This window comes from Amblyomma mixtum, chromosome 7 (genome assembly GCF_055824585.1).
Source record: "Amblyomma mixtum isolate Tamu chromosome 7, ASM5582458v1, whole genome shotgun sequence".
Classification (NCBI taxonomy): domain Eukaryota; kingdom Metazoa; phylum Arthropoda; class Arachnida; order Ixodida; family Ixodidae; genus Amblyomma; species Amblyomma mixtum.
Window position 1 is genome coordinate 99,098,433 of NC_143018.1, and position 18,910 is coordinate 99,117,342.

General features: G+C 51.7%; 1 protein-coding gene across 1 annotated transcript; it reads right to left on the reverse strand.

Moving 5' to 3' along the window:
• LOC149336946 (uncharacterized) lies at positions 1–1,269 on the reverse strand. Its single transcript, XM_089554790.1, has one exon. It carries the CDS (start codon positions 1,201–1,203, stop codon positions 1–3), a length of 1,203 nt encoding a protein of 400 aa, XP_089410916.1. The 5' UTR covers positions 1,204–1,269.
• Between the last annotated feature and the right edge of the window lie 17,641 nt (positions 1,270–18,910).

The following is an 18,910-nucleotide window of genomic DNA, read 5'->3' on the forward strand; positions in this document are numbered from 1 at the left end:
CTAGTTTTCCGGCGGAGGCGAGGAGGAGCGGCGTCGGGGTGATGGAGATCGACGTGTTCGGAAAGCTGGAGGCGGCGTCACACTTCTATCAGATGCCGGCGAATGATTCCGCACTTGTGCAGGCCATGAACTGCCGGAATCAGGCGGGCAGGACGGGTATCGAGAAGGACCGGGTTGGTAGTCCGGACGCCGAGAATAGGTCGAGGAGCCGTAACGGGACGGTTGTCGGCGGGGACAAAATCGGGAGATGTGTCCGTGTTGACCACAGCGGTAACACACCAGAGAGGGACCGGGAGCAGGCTGCGCCGGCAAGCAGTCACCATACGAAGGACTGGGCCTAAAGTTCTCGTCGTATGTGGCCGGCACATGCCGGTAAAAGCCGGACCGGTGCTCCGGGGGCAATCGCGGTGTGTTGTTCGGCCGCAGCCCTCGGGGTACCCGGTGATCCTCAAAGTCCGCTGTGTTAACGTCCGTTGGCGGAGTAGGACGCGTGAGATGCACAGGAGGTAGCTCTGATGAATTTCGGGTGAGTTCTAGTGACCTGGTTAACTCTTCGCGAACGATCTGGCGGATTGTGGAAGCCAGATCGCATGACGATGGTGTGTCTACAGCTGCCACCGTCGTCACCCCGGCCAAACGTCCAAATTTCGGTGTGATGCGACGCATTTTCAACGTCTCGAACGTCCGGCAGTGCTTGATGACGTCAGACACGGACTCGAGACTTTCTTTTCCGATCAAAAAATTGTAGACGTCTTCGGCGAATCCTTTGAGCAAATGGCCAACTTTGTCTTCCTCTGTCATGGCAGGAGAGACGACCTTGCATAGCTTCACGATTTCCTCAATATACTTTGTGCACGTTTCACCTGGGAGCTGAGCCCTTTGCGCAAGTGTTTGTTCAGCCCGCTTCTTCTTCGCGACTGAATCACCGAAGCACTTCTTCAGCTCCTCTACAAAGCGGTCCCAAGTCGTGAGGGAATCCTCGTGGTTGTCAAACCACGTTAGGGCCGTGTCGGTTAGTGAAAACACGACGTTCGCAAGCCGGGCGGAGGAGTTCCACTTGTTGTAGCGACTCACCCGTAGGTAGTGTGTGAGCCATTCATCGACGTCGTCGCTAGAGGAACCCGCGAATGACCGTGGCTCCCGGTAATGCTGCCACGAACTGCTGGGCACAGACCTCGAAGCGTCGCCGTCCAGGGACATCATTGGCACAGAAGGCGGCAGACCAACAATGCGACGACTGCGGCGAATGTGAATCTGGGGATCCGTCTTCGGAGAAACCTCAATACCCGGCACCTTCCACCAAGATGTTACGCCCAGTGGTTTATTAAGACCGGGACGGAGGATCGAAAAACAGCTGGGTCCGCTTGCCGCGCACGAGACGCCACCAACTTCGTTCTCCTCATCTTCGGCTTATCCAGCAACGCCGACCACGCAGAATGGGTATTGCCCTTTCATGGGCGTCACAATATATATATTAAAATTAATATTGATAATTAATATTAATAATTAATTCATTCCTCCAGGGTAGCGATGACGTCATTTGTTCGAAAGACGCGGTCGCCTCTTGAGTGCGGATTGTCAACTGTGGAAACAGCGCGGGCGGCGTCACTACGTCCGTTCACGTAGTGCGTCGCTAAGGCCCCGTGCGGAACACTGTTGCCACAGCGGGGGCACTCGACTGCATGGAAGGTGCATTCGTCCTCGTAATGTTTAAGGACGCCTTGCAAGGAACCCACGTACTGGCAGCCATGGACGTCGTTCCAGCAATAAACCTGGTAAACAAAAGATAAAGGCAAAGTGAAACAAATGTTTCCCCCAGCACTACCGCAAAAAAAGTGGTTACTAGATCAGAATACTAAAAACGTAAGAAAAAACTGGTAGGGGTCTAACGTAGTTAAACCGAGTTGACATGCGAAAACGTGAGTTCATTCCTCAATTGGAGGACACAATAAAGCTCCGTCTGTAAAAAAGAAATAAATTTATTTTTCTTATTTTATTTATATTTTGTAACGTTTGCAATAATCTAGTGCTTGAAGTGCAGAGTAGGAGAAGCGTTGTGGGTTTTGTATTTAGCCTTGTAATTTGCAGATTGATTTTTACTGGCTGTGCTGAGAGCGATGGAGCGTTGTTACATGTTGAATGAAGGTTATAAAAAATATCTCCCTCTCCCGTAACCGAGAGTAGAGTAAGCATGAGATGTTTACGGGCATAACACATTGGTTGTAGATGGCACTAGTCAAAATCTTGAAATGGGTCTAGTGTTCAACACACCACACCACACCACACTCTTGTTGCGTCGAAACGACCGCCTCTAATAGAGCGGGCTTAGGTAGGCAGCCGCGAACCGTGGCGGCCTTGTCGCTTTCGGGAGCGGCCGCATAATCATGGCGCTGTCGGCAGGGGCGAGCAGTCTTCCGCTGTGGCGTATCACTCGCAAAGCGATCGCTTTCCGCAAGACGCTTCCTACATCTCCTTTCATCAGGCTCCATTGCTCGGCTTAAGCAGCTGTGACGGTGGCGGCATTGAAATGCAGGACGGTGCAGAAGCGTACGTGGACACGACGAGACGGAAGCCTGCAAGAATGTATATGCAGCGCGTTCGAATACTCCGCGCGCGTGTATACATGTGCCTGCCAAAGGAGGAAATGTCATGAGCGGGAGGCCCAGCGGCCGGTCATTTACATGCGTGAGTGTGGGACCGCGGGGCCATCCTTGGGGACGGCGCGGAAGCAGTTTTTCCGCCCAAAGCACAAGACGACCATTTCCATTAATAAAAACAGCTCAGTTCTTTTTTTTTTGTCCACCGCGCACGGCGAGGACTGCTGCCGGCTGCCTAGCTTTAGCATAAGCTCTGAAGACAGGGCTACATTGGCATTTCTCCAGTACTGTACGCGCGTCCTGCGATGTAAGCAATCGTCGGTTCGAGGTTACTGTAGCCAGAACTACGCTCGACGGCGATTTGCATGTGCTAAGGATTGCGAAATCGTTCTTCGCAATCGCCAAAATAGCACGCACGAACCCTACGGACTCGCTATCGGCCCCTTCACTAAAGGAACCGGCAGTCCGCCGTCGACTGATATTTAAAAATCTGGCAAAAGTTCATCGCTGATAATTGTTAAAGTGTGAAGATCTGAAATGCGGCCGCTGGTTTCGCTTTTTTTTTTCTGTGCGGATAAGGTAGTCACAAGAGCAGTCTTTCCGGCGGTCGTCTCACCAGGCGTGAAGCCTTCGCTCGGCCCCACAATCCCGAGCGATGGCGGCAAGCAGCGAGAGGCACCTTCGGGCGGTGTTTTGCCCGTGTCGCTTGCCTCGCCACTTGGTTTTATACGCAAGCACCTGATGAAAGCACTTTTAACCTTGTACGTAACCTTGGCTAGCATATGGTCGAGGTTTCTGATTAAGTTTTAAAATATTTAAATTTACAGAATGTCATGCCAACTAGTCCCTTGTGGCACGCTCTTGGTTCCCATTACACACACTTTTTACAACGATACGAGGTAGTTGGTCGTGCTGACGTCGTCGTTGGTCTAGTGTGACAGACCGGTGCGTCAGAGACAGCATCTGCATACCGACCAGCTCACCGACGGTGGATCCAACGCTACAAGATTACTTTTTCAGTTTGCAAACTCCGAAGCCGCGGATGTCGCCCTTGCCTGCACCGCCGAGCGGGGGCGCTCTCGTCGCTGTTTGACTGACTTTTCGATAGAGTAGCCGCGCTGACCACATCAGCGAAGAATACAGCGAAGCATTTTTGTGCCAGGCGTTTCTTTGCTGGGTTGAACTGTGCTGCAAGTTGATCGCTGCTCCTGTGTGTCCTTGCCAGATTTATATCAGTCCTTTTCGAGCGACGTTGCTCGTGCGGCGTTGGCTCCGGCTGCAACTCAACACAGAAGCGCAACAGCGCCGGTGCACCCGAGCTACGCGTCCGTGAGTCGGTGCGGCCGAGCTGTCGACCTGTCTGCTCCCAAACCAAGCCAAGAGAAGCGTTCTATGTAATGTGCGACTGACCATCGCCAAGGCTGCAAACATTTTCTGTAAAGTTCTGGAAGAGCTAGAGAAGTCCACGCTTGCTCTCCTGGGTTGTGCTGAGCACGTGTCGGCATTCTCTTGTCAGATACTGAATTTTGTTATTGCTACAAGAATGCACTTTTTCGCTTGCACGTCTCTTGTCTCTTGTAAAAGCACGCCTCTTGTAACTGTTTGGCCCATTAAAAGTGGCTCCCATTAAGATGTATATGTTTTCTTCCTATATGAACGGAATAAACTACTTTCAATCTGACCTGTGCTATTACCGTCATTTTTCGCGTTTTATGACCTTAATAACGTCGAATTTTCACGGTAGTAGTCCTGCGTCTCCCTTTAAAAAGCCCGTATGCATCGTTGACTGTCTTGCTTCAAACCGATGGTACATGGCCTTAGGTTTCGATATTTTCGGCAACATGCGACTGATTTACCGTGTCGTGGCTTGCCGTAAGCAAAGAGTCATTTAGTTTGTAGGGAAGTAAATGAAACAAAAAACTATACCCGACCAAGAACCAGATGTCTCATCGAAATAGCTAATGATTCAGACATCCCGATCGTACCTCTTCCGCCCAGGACCGTTCGCACAGCCTTAATTCCACTGTAGTTACACATTCAGAATACTATTTGCGCCCTATCTTGGAAATATCTTCGTGGAACAGGAATTACCGGCGTAAAGATGCGTGAAACACGGCGCGCTCGTCTCATAGCGATAGTTCGTGTGACGAGAGACCGGCGGGAGCAGGCCAACAGCGTCGAAAGCGCCACCTCACGAAAGGGAGCCGAATGGGGCCACGTTTGGCCGCCGAACTGCAGCGGAGTTAGCAAACTGGCCAAGTAATCTAGTAACATTGGATGGATCGGCGTCGCGTCGGTCTGGTGTGACCCGATCCTAATATCCCGACAGAAATCTACGTTACTTTTGTCAATTTTGCGGCACAAGTCACTCATGTTAGGACCGACTACGCAGCAACGGCTGCAGACGACACTGCTGTGTGTACGCCCTTGTGACGTCACGCGAGCATTGAATATGGCGGTCACTGCCGGTGGGAGGATATTCCCGGTATGAGTTTCGATCGATTTTTGGTTGCTACAAAAAGTGCGTCCAGGCCACTCAAATTTTGAAAATTGAAAACTTTCCAGCTTGTACGTAGAGCTTACTGTTGCGCACTAATCAGTAGCGCCACAAGGGGCTAGAAGCAGATTGCAGTCAGTTGAATCACACGCTCTTTTATTATTTCCTGACGTATAAAGCTTAAGTCCGAAGAACAACCATGTCATGGCCCCTTTAGGAGTTAGTAAATGGCAATGATGAAAGAAAAGTTTAACGCTAGTTAAGGAACACGATGCAACCTTCCAATTTGAACGCAGAGCTTAACGTTACGCACCAATGAGTAATGCCGCATGTGGCTAGAAACAGATTACAGTCAAGTCCGGTATACAGCACGTTGGCTGTACACCTGTAAATGCAAGTTTGCGTTTTTGGGGGTGACAGAACGTGCGCACTATGCAGCATTCTATCCTTGCAATATTCCCCGCGACAGCACAAAAAGCCCAACTGTTTTATCTAGTGCAGGCAATAAAATAAACTTTTTTCTTCAGCCAGAATTGATGCCTACGGTCTATACACCGGGTGCGAACTGTAGACAGAAAATTACACTAAGTTAATGAACCGATGCACAGATGGAGTGCACTAGATGTCACGCGTGGAACGATGCTGAAGCACGCTGAGCTGCAGAAATGAACATTGAAGCCTGCGGCGATAAGCGAACCAGGTAAGCGCGCTGCCTTTCACTGTGGTCCTATTCGTCTGTATGCCGGCCTCAACGTCGGTGCACAGCCATCCACTTGTATGAATACTGCTGGAACCCAAAGATAGCGCATTTATCTGCATGTAACCGACTTGCTATAAAAAAAAAAGTGAGCCGACGCTGAGGCAGTAGCCGAATATCGAGCGCTAACACACGTGACGGCCGTAGCCGGATCGAATCCCTAGTAAGGTTATGCTGCATGAAACGTGAAACCGTATGCCACCACCCTGAACACTCTGCGGCAAACGGTTAAGCCGCAGTGTTCATATGAAGATTCGTAAAGACGTGGAATTGGGGGCACGTAGGTTTGCGATTCGAAGCCCTGCCGCGAGCTAGGCTCTAACTTCAATAGTAACGCTATGCTGCACAAAACGCCCAATCGTATGACGGCATCCGGAACATTCTGCGGCAAACAGTTGGGCCACAAATTTTGCACGAATATCAGGAAATAGTGGCCCGACTCTGACGCCTGCCAGAGAGAGAGATATATACTGGATCGACATTATTAACTTTCCAGTTGGGGTGCTCGGGCATTAACCTGCCGCCTGTTGTGTGGAGGGACGGCTTTCCCTTGTAGCAGACGCCGGGACCCAAAAAGGCCCAGACGCCCACGGCCGGACCCAAGCAGGCCCCGGGGCCCAAGCCCGAACCCAAGAAGGCCCAGTCCGGGCCGCCAAAATTTGTGAAGTCCGGGAACCCGACGAGGCCACCGGTCCTGAAAGCCGAGGATTTCCCACCTCTGGTACCGCGCCAAAATCAGGTGAGCAGTTGGAGTGGGTTAGTCTCTGGGCCCACCCCCCCTCCCTCCCCCACCGAATCCGCCCTACAGCGGCAGGTAGAGGAGCTCAGGCGCCAAAATCAAATTCTCGTCCGTAAAATTCAAGAATTAGAAGCTAAGCAGGCCGGGCAGTCCGAGCCCATGCAGAACGCTGAGCCCGAGGATAGTGATGACGGATCCTCAGTATCATCTTGCCTAACTAGCGTCTCGCGGCAAACCGCGGACACGGTGGTCGATTCGGCCCCGCGGACGCCGGCCGCTTCGAGGCCCTGGAGCATAAAGCCGAGCAGTTGGAGGAGCGGGTGGCAGCGCTCCCGAACCAAATTATGATTGCGGTCCGCGAGTCCTTTCAGGACATGTTCAGTTCCGCATTTGCTACAATGCTTCCCGACATTGCGGCCCAGGTGACTGACTCTGTCCTTAAGGCGGTGCAGCCCTGGGTCAGCTCCCAAATAAAAAATTATCTCTCCTGCGACTCCCCGCAGCTAAAACGTAAAATAGCTCCTCGACAGGCAGCGGCAGAAAGCGGTTCCGGGCCGATAGCCGCGGCGTTGATGCAACCCATACCTGGGGCTGCGCCGGCCTCCGAACCGAGTGGCTACCCAGCACTGTAAAATAAAAACATCAATATGGCTGGCAAACCTTCTCAGAAAGCTAAAAAATTAGACCAATTCGAAATCATTCAATGGAACTGCAGGGGTTTCAGAGCCTGCAAAGAACGGTCACATCTCCAGCTCTACCTGCAGTCCCTTGGTGACATGCCGGCGCTTCTTGCTTTGCAAGAGCCCGGCAATGATGCTAAATTCTCTGGGTATAGCTCGTTTCAGGGGCGCCTCGACCTGCATCCTGGTGCATAAAGCATACACCGCGATTCAGGTCGATCTTGATCTGGAGACTGAGCAAGAATACACCATGGTGAGGGTTCTGCCTCTCAGGCGCCGCGACCCGTCAATACATGTGCTTAATGTGTATTGCCCCCCGCATAAGCCGCGTGTTAATTTCAGCGAAATTTTCTATCGTGCTCTCAAGTCGGCTGACAATGAACCCCTGGTGATCATTGGGGATTTCAACGCACCCAGTCTACATTGGGGCTATCACTTCGAGAAATCCAGGGGACGCAAGCTGGCGGAGCTCATCTCCACCCTTCGTCTTACGTTGCTCACGGATCCGTCTTGCCCCACACGTGTGGGCAACTCGGTCACCCGTGACACGTGTCCTGACTTATCTCTGGTTAGGAACACTACAAACGCCACATGGGAGAACCTGGGGGATACCCTGGGCAGCGACCATTGCCTTCTCCGCATCACGCTTTTGGCGAAGGCAGCCCGTAAAAAATGGGGCCAGGCGAAAATAACCAATTGGCACCAATTTCGAATTAAGGACGTCCCTCCGGTACTATTCTCTGACGGCTATGTGGAGTGGGCAACACAGGTCACCAACATACAGAAACAACACACGCAAACACTTCACACCACCGACGAGATCCCCGCAGTGGACAATCACCTCCTGCATCTGTGGGAGGCGCGCCGGAGCTTAACAAAACGATGGAAGAAACACAAGACGAATCGCAAGCTTAGAGCTCGTATTGCACAACTTACGGAGCAGGCTGCGGCATATGCCGCCCAGCTCACAGACGCCAATTGGATAGAACGCTGCAACTCGGCAGCGCGTCAGATGAGCTCGAAGGGGACTTGGCGTCTCTTGCGCAGCCTCATCGACCCTTCTCAAACGAAAGGGGAGACGCAAAAACAGCTCCGGCGGGCTCTGCACGGGTACCAAGGTACGACGGCGCAACTTGCGGACACTTTGTGCGACAGGTATCTCTGCCGCACAAACGACCCGGTTGGGCCCGAGTACACGTACTCCGGCAAGCCAAATCAGGATTTAGACGCCCCTTTTGAGTTGCATGACCTTAAGGCGGCCCTGGCTAAAATGCGCCGAGGTGGGGCACCGGGTCGGGATCGCATAACAGTGAAACTGTTGGCGAACCTCTCCGACTGTGCGTATCTCCATTTGCTACAATACATAAATCAGATCTGGGATGGGTGTCCGCTCCCACTCGAATGGAAAACATCCCTTGTAACGTTCATCCCCAAAGCAGGTAAAGCCGTGACTACGGACAACTTGAGACCCATCTCATTAACCTCGTGTGTGGGAAAGCTCATGGAGACGATGGTTCGGGATCGCCTCTCTCCATACATGGAGGGTAAGGGCCTCTTTGCAGACACTATGTTCTGGTTCCGCCCGCACATGTCTGCACAGGATGTCCTACTCCAACTACACAGGGACATAATACGACCCACAGCCATGCAACAAAACGACAAGGCCATTCTCGCCCTCGATCTTAAGGGGGCGTTTGACAATGTTAAACATGCCACCATACTCTCTAACTTGAACACCACTAACTGCGGGGCGAAGGTCTTCGCCTATGTCAGAGACTTCCTCTCTGCGCTTCAGGCACTCCTCCGGATCGAGGACGAGGAGTACGGCCCGTACTCTATGGGTACACGAGGTACACCACAGGGGGCGGTGTTATCACCGCTCCTTTTCAACATCGCCATGATGCACCTGCCCGGCCGACTGGCTCAGGTAGATGGCATAAAACACGCACTCTACGCAGACGACATTACAATCTGGACCACCGAGGGGAGCCTTGGGGAGAAAGAGGACCGCCTTCAGCAGGCCGCCACCATAGTCGAAGCATATGCTGCCGACTGTGGTCTCCAATGTGCTCCCGCCAAATCAGAGCTTCTACACGTCAGGACAAACCACAAGGACAACACGTCTCTACACATATCTCTGTCAGGCGGTCCCATCAGAGAAGTGGCGGAGCTCCGGATCCTGGGTCTGTTCATCAATAACAAACTTAGGCCGGACTCTACTATAGCGAAACTCAAGAGCATAGGTGAACAGGTAGGGCGCATGATCCGCCGTGTTTCCAACAAGCGGGGTGGTCTGCGGGGCAGGGACGCGCTACGGCTCGCCTATGCCTTCGTGACCAGCCGGATCCTCTACGCCGTGCCGTACCTACGCACCACCAAACAACAAGACGAGCGCATTGACGCCATCATCAGGAAGGCAACAAAGCGAGCACTGGACCTTCCGGTGGCTACCTCCAACGCCAAACTGAAGGCGTTGGAAGTGGTAAACTCCTATCAGGAGTTGCGGGAGGCCCACCTCGTGAACCAATATACGCGGCTATCGCAGACGGTGCCTGGGCGCCGCCTGCTAAACCGCTTACACATCCAACACACATGCATACCAGAGGGGACGGAGAACATCCCGGTGCTGTGGCGCCACATGCTCTTGGTCGCTCCGCTCCCGCGTAACATGGACATGGCTTCACATGAAGGCAGACGACAAGCACGGGTTCGCACGCTTGAGAGGCAATATGGGTATAAAGAGGGCGTCTATTACGTGGACATCACAGGGCCGTCGCCCGCAGGATTCTTCACGGCTGCCGTAGTCCACCGGGGAATGAATGTCGATGGGCTATCTTTTCGGGCCCCAAATTCAACACGAGTGGAGGAAGTCGCAATAGCTCTCGCTGCCGCCGATCCAAAATCGAAAACGGTTATTACAGACTCTCGCCGGGCCTGTGAACATTATCTTGCAGGCGAAATATCACCTCTGGCCTCGCAAATTCTAAGACGCGCTCTCGCCGATCCAACTCGCACAAAAGTGATCTGGGCTCCTGGCCACCAGGGTCTACGAGGCAATGAGGCCGCTGATGCGGCCGCCCGAGCGCTCACACACCGGGCTCCTCATCCTAGCTCTCATGGCTCAGAAGCTCATAAACCGCTACTGCGGTTCCGCGAAATCCTAATTTATTATTGCGACAGCCACCGTCTCTATCCGGAACCTGCCAAGGGGCTGAGTAAGGCGGAGGAGCGAACTCTGCGGCGCCTGCAGACAGGAACCCTTCTCTGTCCTGCAATAGCAAAACACTTCGATCCGAACACAGATGGGCGCTGCCCGCACTGTGGAGAGATCTGCGATATCTTTCACATGGTGTGGGCATGTACTCAGAATCCTCACCTTCCCCCCTCCCCCACCCCCACCCGAGAGGCATGGCAGACTGCCCTCCTCAACTGCTCCACACTGGAGTCCCAAAGGGCTCTGGTCAAGCGGGCGCGAGACGGGGCCTCGTCATGCGGTGTCCCGGACTAAGGATACCGACCATGCAGCAGGGTTATTTATTTTTTTTTTTAACCCTCAAGCTCTCTTGATTAAAGTTTTTCACCACCACCTCTTTCCCTTGTATGCTCCAGGGTCCAAATAAACTGCTCTTCGATCTGTTACTATTTTATTCCATGACGTAACCACCTCGGTGACCGTGGTATCCACTGGGTTATGATTTCCGTTTTAATGCCTAACGCTGAGACCCGAAACGAGAGAAGTAGAGCTTAACGCTCTAATACAATGTCGTTGTTATGGAGGTCGCCATTGAGGCCACCATCTTGGACTCCATCCGTGGAATCAGCATCACGTGGAGGCTCGGGACAAGTCCAATAGAGCTAAAGCTCTAAAATTTATAAGATAATGCTCCTTAGGTATCTTGAGTTACGGCTTCAAGCTCCGTGCATAAAATGGTAGAATAGTAATAGGCGTGCGGGCGCCAACAATTTTCCGCTTCAAGACAGCTTTGGAAAATGAATAGCTAAATCATAAGTTAACTGCTAATGCGGCCTTGCGCACTTACTTGAAGACTCCCGATTTTCTTCTCCGGGAAAGGAATCTTCGTGCACTCTTCATCGTCGAAGGCTTCCCGGTCCAGAGGACAAAGACCTCCGGCGTCACCTTGGCAGATGCCGGTCTTGCAGGGCAAGCACAGCGCAAGCGTGCAAGGCAGCAGCAGTGTGCTCCTGGAAATCACCCCGCAGAGGGAACACCCGTAGCGATGAATGGTGTCCTCTGCAAACCTGGTCTGCCTCCATTTGACGCCGGCAACGCCTCCAGCGCTCAGCCGCAGCAGCCTTCCATTTGCTGGCTCGGGCATGGTACACATCCAGACGAGCCGTTGGCGGCGCCGGTTGTGAAGGCCGCGACAGGCAAACGCCGTCCCTATCGCCGCCAGGGTTGCCAGATTGGGCTATTAATAGCCAAATTTGGCTACTTTTTTCCGAGTTGGCGTCAGAAATTTCGTTTTGGCTATGTGGCTACTTTTGGGCTACATCTTTTTCATGCGTGAAAAAAACAGCTAAAGTAGTTATAATGTGCTCTGTTACAATTATAGAGTGACCGAAGTAAAAGGAATGCTAGAATCAAAATGCAGGCTTCCCGGCCGCGGCGGCTAGAATTTCTTTGGAGGAGAAATTCTAGAGGCCCGTGTACTGTGCGATGTCAGTGCACGTTAAAGAACCCAAGGTGGTCGAAATTTCCGGAGCCCTCCACTACGGCGTCTCTCATAGCCTTAGTCGCTTTGGGAGGTTAAGCCCCATAAACCAAACCAAAATGCAGGCTATAGCAGGTTAAAGAAATTGAGCGCGTCTGCTACAAAATGACAATTTGTAAACGCTGTGTTCGAGGAAACTTATGTGCTTCAGGCGGTCAAGGATCATGGCCTTTCGATTTCTTTTATAAAGAGTGGACACTACGTTAAAGTTGCCCCCCGGAAACACGCCACGGCCTATAGATTCCACTTAATCCGCGAACTAACGCCACCCGCGCGCGCGCGCCACCGAACAAAAACTGTTGCTGTCTTCACATGTGAGCGTTCTCCCATCGACGGTGCACCACGGGTGACCATGGTACCAGAATAGAGGGAAAACACTACGAGAACTTAAGTCTTCTAACGTGGTAAGAATGCGTAAGCATTAAATGCTACTGTTTCACTTCTGTTGCCTGGTTTCGTGATCCTCACATGTTAACCGTTAATCGTAGACGTGGCCTAGTGGTTTGGGGCATCCGCTTCGGCTGCGGTAGGTGGCTGGTTGGAAACCCACCGCCAGGCATGTTCTTTTCTTGTATTGTTTATTCTGGTTCTGCGGACACATTCTGCTCAAGATACGCATGAGGCAAGGAATGCTTACGCATTGATAAGGTCTTTCTGTTTCTTCCTATTCTCGTGGTGGACACAGCAAGCGCGCCACTCGCAAGAGCCTACGCTTTTTCTGCAGCCTCAAGCGGCACACGTGCAGCCCTCGAGATTCATTGCGAGCGACGCGAGAGCGCCGTGTCCATTGCGTAATCTGCGTGCACTCATGTGGAGCCATGGAGCCATCCTTCGGCGCTGCGCAGAATCCACTGTAACTATCGAAGGCGGCGGAAATTAGTGGCATGACATGGCATTAGATCCGTCGCTACGAGAACTTTAATCAGAATGGGCGTTGGCGATGTACATCCGGAACTCCAAAAGGAATGGAAAAAAGAGCCGGAATTCAAGGGCAATATGTTTTTCTCATTATTGTGAACGTGCTGTTAGACTGAAGATAAAATCGACACAGATTACCATCTAATGGCATATATCCTTTATTTATTCTGAGCTCATGCATATCGTAGAATGTAGCTTCAAGAAGGCGCATGCTAGATGCTTTGAGGTGACGCTCTCAGTGTGAACCTTTCTCTTAAAGCATAAAATTGAAATGTGAGGCTGCGTAATTATACAGTAAATTATTTTCACTGTCGATGTGTCTAATCTGCGCGCGAACATTTAAAAGGTGAAATATTCCTAAACTAGAGCTGTGATTACGTTATATAGCGCCGCCGTTCTTTTCCGCGTGCAGACTGGCTGTCGTCACCTGCCTCAGGTGATATGGCCTACTGCCGCACCTGCAAAGTGGAACTGCGCCCCCATCTTTAGAACCTGGTTAGCGCACCTGGTTAGCCGCACTGGTTAGCGCGCATGACGGATGGGCAATGTAGCAACGGAAAGAACACGCCGTGCGCACCCCCTCAGACATCATGTGCGGGAAAGAAATCTAATATGTAAATATTCTAGCCGAAAATTAATTCACTATGCTTAAGAAATGTCGTCACAAAAACAAATATTTTTGGCTACTTTTGGGCTACGCAAAAATTTCGCTTTTGGCTACGTTTGGGCTACAGCGGAGGCCAATTTGGCTACCTGAGGTCGGAGACATCTGGCAACCCTGAAGAAACGAATTGGACGGCAGACGCGGTGTGCTCTCTGCTAGGCGCTGGCGAAGACTAAAGCGCTCCCACTCGCACCGATAGCCCTGCGATTACTTCTTTCCCTTCAGGATGGATGGATGGATAAGGCTGAACCCTTTAAATGGGGCGGGGACTCACTCCACCTAGCCATGACTGGGGAAATTTCGCTCTTGTCTTGGTTTTAGCCACCAGTCAGATAAATTTCTCTTTGTTATTTCTACTCGCTTAAAATCCACTTTTCCTTCACTGTCCCTAAACCCAATGCTTCGAATAAATCAGATGCCCCGCTGCTTTCATCTGCAGGGCGAAGCCCTTTACAGAAAAGCCTCCGGAGCCTCCGGAAGATTTCCCGAGCCCTTCACTACGACGTCCCTCATAGCTCGAGTCGCTTTATGACGTTAAACCCCCATAAACCACGACACCATTTTTTAATGCTTATTTGGGATAAAAATGAACATTAACATTAAATCGGCCCTTCTTGTTCCAACATCTTGTTTGTGCTCCGTTTAATCTAGTGTAAATCTTTACAATCTGCATCCAAGCGGAGAGCACGGTTACCACCTGTAAACGGGAACTGCACGGACAAAATTCGCGGCACGTTTAGCTCAAGCGTCGTGTGTTTTCTAAGATAGCGGTGATACGTGCCCACGAATCACGTCATATGAGCGATCTGGGTGCGCTGTTCCTTTGCAGGCAGATTTTCGAATGCCTTTACACGCCACTCCACGGTTGCACCTATGGAAGCCTAGCTCTCATTTTCGATGTTTCTCCCGGCCTAAGTTGCACATCGAGGTATCGGTCGTCGAGCAATCTATTCTCTTCCGTTCGAAACATCCTGCCCGCCTGTGCACGTGCACAGGGCCCGACTAGCGGTTACATGCAAATAAATCAGACAAGATGTTCATTAGTCAAGTGGCTAAATACTTCTCGCGCGTCACGTCATCACACCGAACGATGCGCTCAATAGAGGTGAAGAGGAATACGATAAGCGTCGCGGTCGCACGCGCACGCGCATGCACCGCCCGCAGTGCAGTGCGTTTCCCCTCGCCTAGCACTCTCCCGAAGACAGCCTTCTATCACGTCTTCCTCCTCTCTTTGTCCCGCGCAGATATGAACACAGCCGACCGCAGCGTGATTCCGGCAGACGGTGCGCAAGCAGCTCACTCTGAGAAACGAACAACGCCTACCAGGTTAGATTTCAGCGTGCGCCCGATAGCTGTGAAGAAAGGAGGCCCGGTTCATCTTTCGTGAGAACTGGTTGCCATCGAACGATGTGGACGGCGAGGCTCAACCGTATTCCAGAACTCCTCAACGAAACGTCGGTGACCATCGAAGGGAGGGTTTACTCGTTCGTCTGCTTCGACATCTACCCGGACAGTGAAGAAATCTCGGGCTACCTCATCGACGTGTACACCTTCGACCCCCGTCTCGTACCGGTGGGATAGGATACACACTCAGTCACTTCCCGAAGATGAGCCGATGAACATCACGGGCCGCAGAATTGTGGCCTACGGCCACTGCGCCTACCTGTGGGATGGATGGCACATCAACCCAGTAATTAATGGTCTATGCCGCTTCGATCCCCAAACCATGAGATGGAGCCGTTCGGACGTCAGCGGCAAAATACCGGACGCGGACACCAACAAGTCTGCGTGTGTGCTAGGTCACCGGATGTACATATTTGGTGGCATGGACAGGGATTCATCGAACTTTGTACGTTTTCTGGACCTCGATACCCTAGAGTGGCGTCGTGTCCCGACCAGCGGAGAGCCCCCCCCCCCGGGCGCTACTGTCACACGACGACTGCCATCGGAACCCGCATGTACGTTTGGGGTGGCAGCCTAGTAGGCTCACCACCCGATGACCCTTATGACAATTCCTTGTACTATCTGGAAACGACCACTGCGACGTGGGTGCGCCCACAAGTGCACGGCGTGGCCCCGGAGGGACGCGAGTGTCACTCTGCGTTCGTGTACGATAGAGAGCTGTATATCTTCGGTGGCTACAACGGAAGGCTAAACACCTACTTTGCAGATATGCACAAGTATGACGTTGAACAGACGTGCTGGACTAAAGTGACGCCAGTTGGATCAGGCCCGTCTGCGAGGCACTCGCCCGGATGCTGTGTGCTTGGAGAGAGGGTGTTGGTCTTCGGTGGCTTCGGGCCTCCACCGAGGCTTGAGGACGAAGAACATCTCGAGGACATTTCTGAGGAAGAAGAGGAGCTGACGGACCTGCACGTGTTGCACTTAGCACCAATGCTGCAGAACTTGTGTATGCTTGCTGTCATCGATGCAGGTCTGGATACGGGCGAATTACCACAACTGATTATAAAAGAGATCAACAGCATCAAATCAGGACAATCTTAATCGCAGGGTTGGTGTTGCCCGCCGACCTAACTGAGCACCTCGGACGAAGCCTCGATTGGCGGTGCGGTGGCTAATATGAAGACTTTATTGTCTCTATTTACGCCTGCACTAAGTACTTTTTTTTCCACCTGGGCAACAAGGCGCACGTTGCAACCGCCCAGATGTGAACCTGCATTGCGGCGCTTGGGCCGACCTCAGAAGCCTAGAGAGCAGTGAAAGTGGTTTCCAGCTTTTGTGCGCGATCTGCGAGCGCATCGAGCGCCTCGCGCAACACTCACGTTTTGTTCGCTAAAAATGGGTGCCCGGTCACTGCGGTGTCGCGGACAACGAACTAGGCTGCGAATTCACCTCTGCTGCACGTCACCTACGTCCAAGGGACCTCCACTTGCACTGCAGGAACTGCGCGTACTGATCCCACTAAGTTCGTTGGGCTCCTGAACATAGTGGTCGCACAAAGTGTTTTCGTCGTTGGCCTGCCCTCCCTGACGCGCCGCCATAGTGCGGTGAGTGCCGGTTTCCGAGTGCGCATTGGTTGTGTGTAGCCCGGAGAAGGGCAGTTCCGTTACGGACTTCAGACAAGCGGAACATCCCGTGTTTGCACGAACAAAGGATTAACCCTTTTAGATGGACACGTACGATTTACCGCTTTTTTTTTGCGTGAATTGCGTAGCATTGATTGTGCATGTGTTCATCATTGACGCGCCTTCTGCCTAGAATATTCAGTTGCATTCACAGAGACTATGTTAACGCGACAGCGTTACAGGCACCGCTGTCCACAAAGTCGGCGTTGTGAGCGAAATATCCGGCGGCGTATGGTGGCCCAAATGGCCGCCCGCCGGAGAAACAACCTAGGTGGGCCACCCTGGTCACGTGACCCTTTGGCGTAGCGTCGTCACAAGCAGCCCACCAGCCGCTGCTGTGGCTCAGCGTTTATGGTACTCGGCTGCCGATCCGGAAGACGCGGGTTCGATCCCAGCCACTTCGGTCGCATTTTGGTGGAGGCGAAATGCTAAAGGCTCGTGTACTGTGGGATGTCAGTGTACGTGAAGAACCCAAGATGGTCGAACATGGCCTTTGCCATGCAGTGGGCGTAGTCAGGCTGGTGATTAGGATGATGACGATTGCAAGGTACATCGTGCACGTCTTAAGCTGCAAGCACTTACGGTGCACAGACTGATCCTTCTCTATTGCGTGAATATTATGTGGGAATGACCGCGCATGTATTGCGTGGATGATGCATGATATGATGTACAGAAATGTCAGCTTTTCCGTTTGACAAACTTATCACCCGTGGTGCGTCGACGCTTATTATTTGTATTTTACGGAATGCTGTAACATAGACATGCAGATTAGTTTGAGAAATCTTTTGAAGTGAAAGTAACGGGTAGGATATGTGTGTCAATAAAACGATGAAAAATGTGTTCTCTGTTCTCCCTACATTTGCCCATCGCTGCGATTGCCATTGTTGACCGGCAGCGCAACAAATTTTAACGTGCTACGACAGCAAAAAAAAAAAGGCTGCGAAAACCCAAGCAAAGCGTGGACGGAGGGCGCGCACACCAGGCAGACATGCACCCACCTCATCTAGCGGGCCCGATTTTGGACCAGTCTAGGGGCGTGAAGCGGGTGGCATGTGGCAGCCTGAAAAATTAATTGCACTATTACTCGCAGGGTAGACCAATTGTTAGTACGAGGAACCCGGAAAATTCTACGGCCAATGTGACAAAAAGTAATCTGATTAGCGAAAGAAGCGCTATTTGAACGTTATTAAACCTGCAAGTTCCTATTTTTTCACGAGAACGGATATCTGATAACGCGTGTATTGCGGCACTGACAAGAGAAAAACACTCAAACGCCGTTATCAACCTGCGTCAGTTTTTTGTTCTAGCTTCAAGAATTCAGGCCAGATTACACATCACTAAACTCAATAAGTCCTCCAGAAGCCGTGTGCAGGCGAATCGCTCCACAGTGCTAATAAAGTTAGTTTCAATCACCCGGTGCAGTATGTGTACGGGTACTAAATATAATGCTATCGGTTTCGTGACACGTTTGCAACACATTGTGGGCGTCTCCATACCAGTGGATACCAGTCTCCGGGGCCCAATATAAGCGCCTGCAGCAAGCAGGCTGCCAGTGAACGCCGATCTTCCAGTCTACCGTAACAATAAGGTAAGACGCCACCGAATTTCTCGCTTTCGTAAGCCTATTACACAGCCTTAACATTGCAGTGCAGCTGGCTTTGTCAACAATTTTACGAGTGGTTCTAAATCTCCCTCTTTTTCTTAATAAGCTTTTTTTTTCTAGCGAATAACTGTACCAAACAGTCGGTTGAAATAGGATAAAACAGCTTGACGATGTATATATTTTTCAGAATTCACCCGTTTTTACGCAACCATCCTGCCCTAAGCCCATTTGCCCGCACAGCGTTGTGGGGCAGTTTGCACTGTACTAATGAAATCCAGTTGTATATAATGAATGCTATCAAACTGCAGTTATCAGTTATGAATTTGCGAGGGGGTCTTCCTTTGGAAAAATGGTATCGGAATAAAGTGCCTTATTACCACGAAGACATGGTAGCAGTACGCGGGAACCTTTGAGCCATGTGCTTTCTTGCCCCTCGCGAGACTGCGAGAGCTTTTCTGGGGTAAGCTTCAGAGTGGATGCTTACAGCATACTAACACTGTAAACCAACCGCACAATCTTATCAGCATTTAGGCTAAGAGTATGATTTTGCGACGGCGAGTTCATACCGAACACTGAGGCACTAAAGACATGACTCATCCAGCTTCTGACTTGCCCTGATTCACAGAGCACATCCCG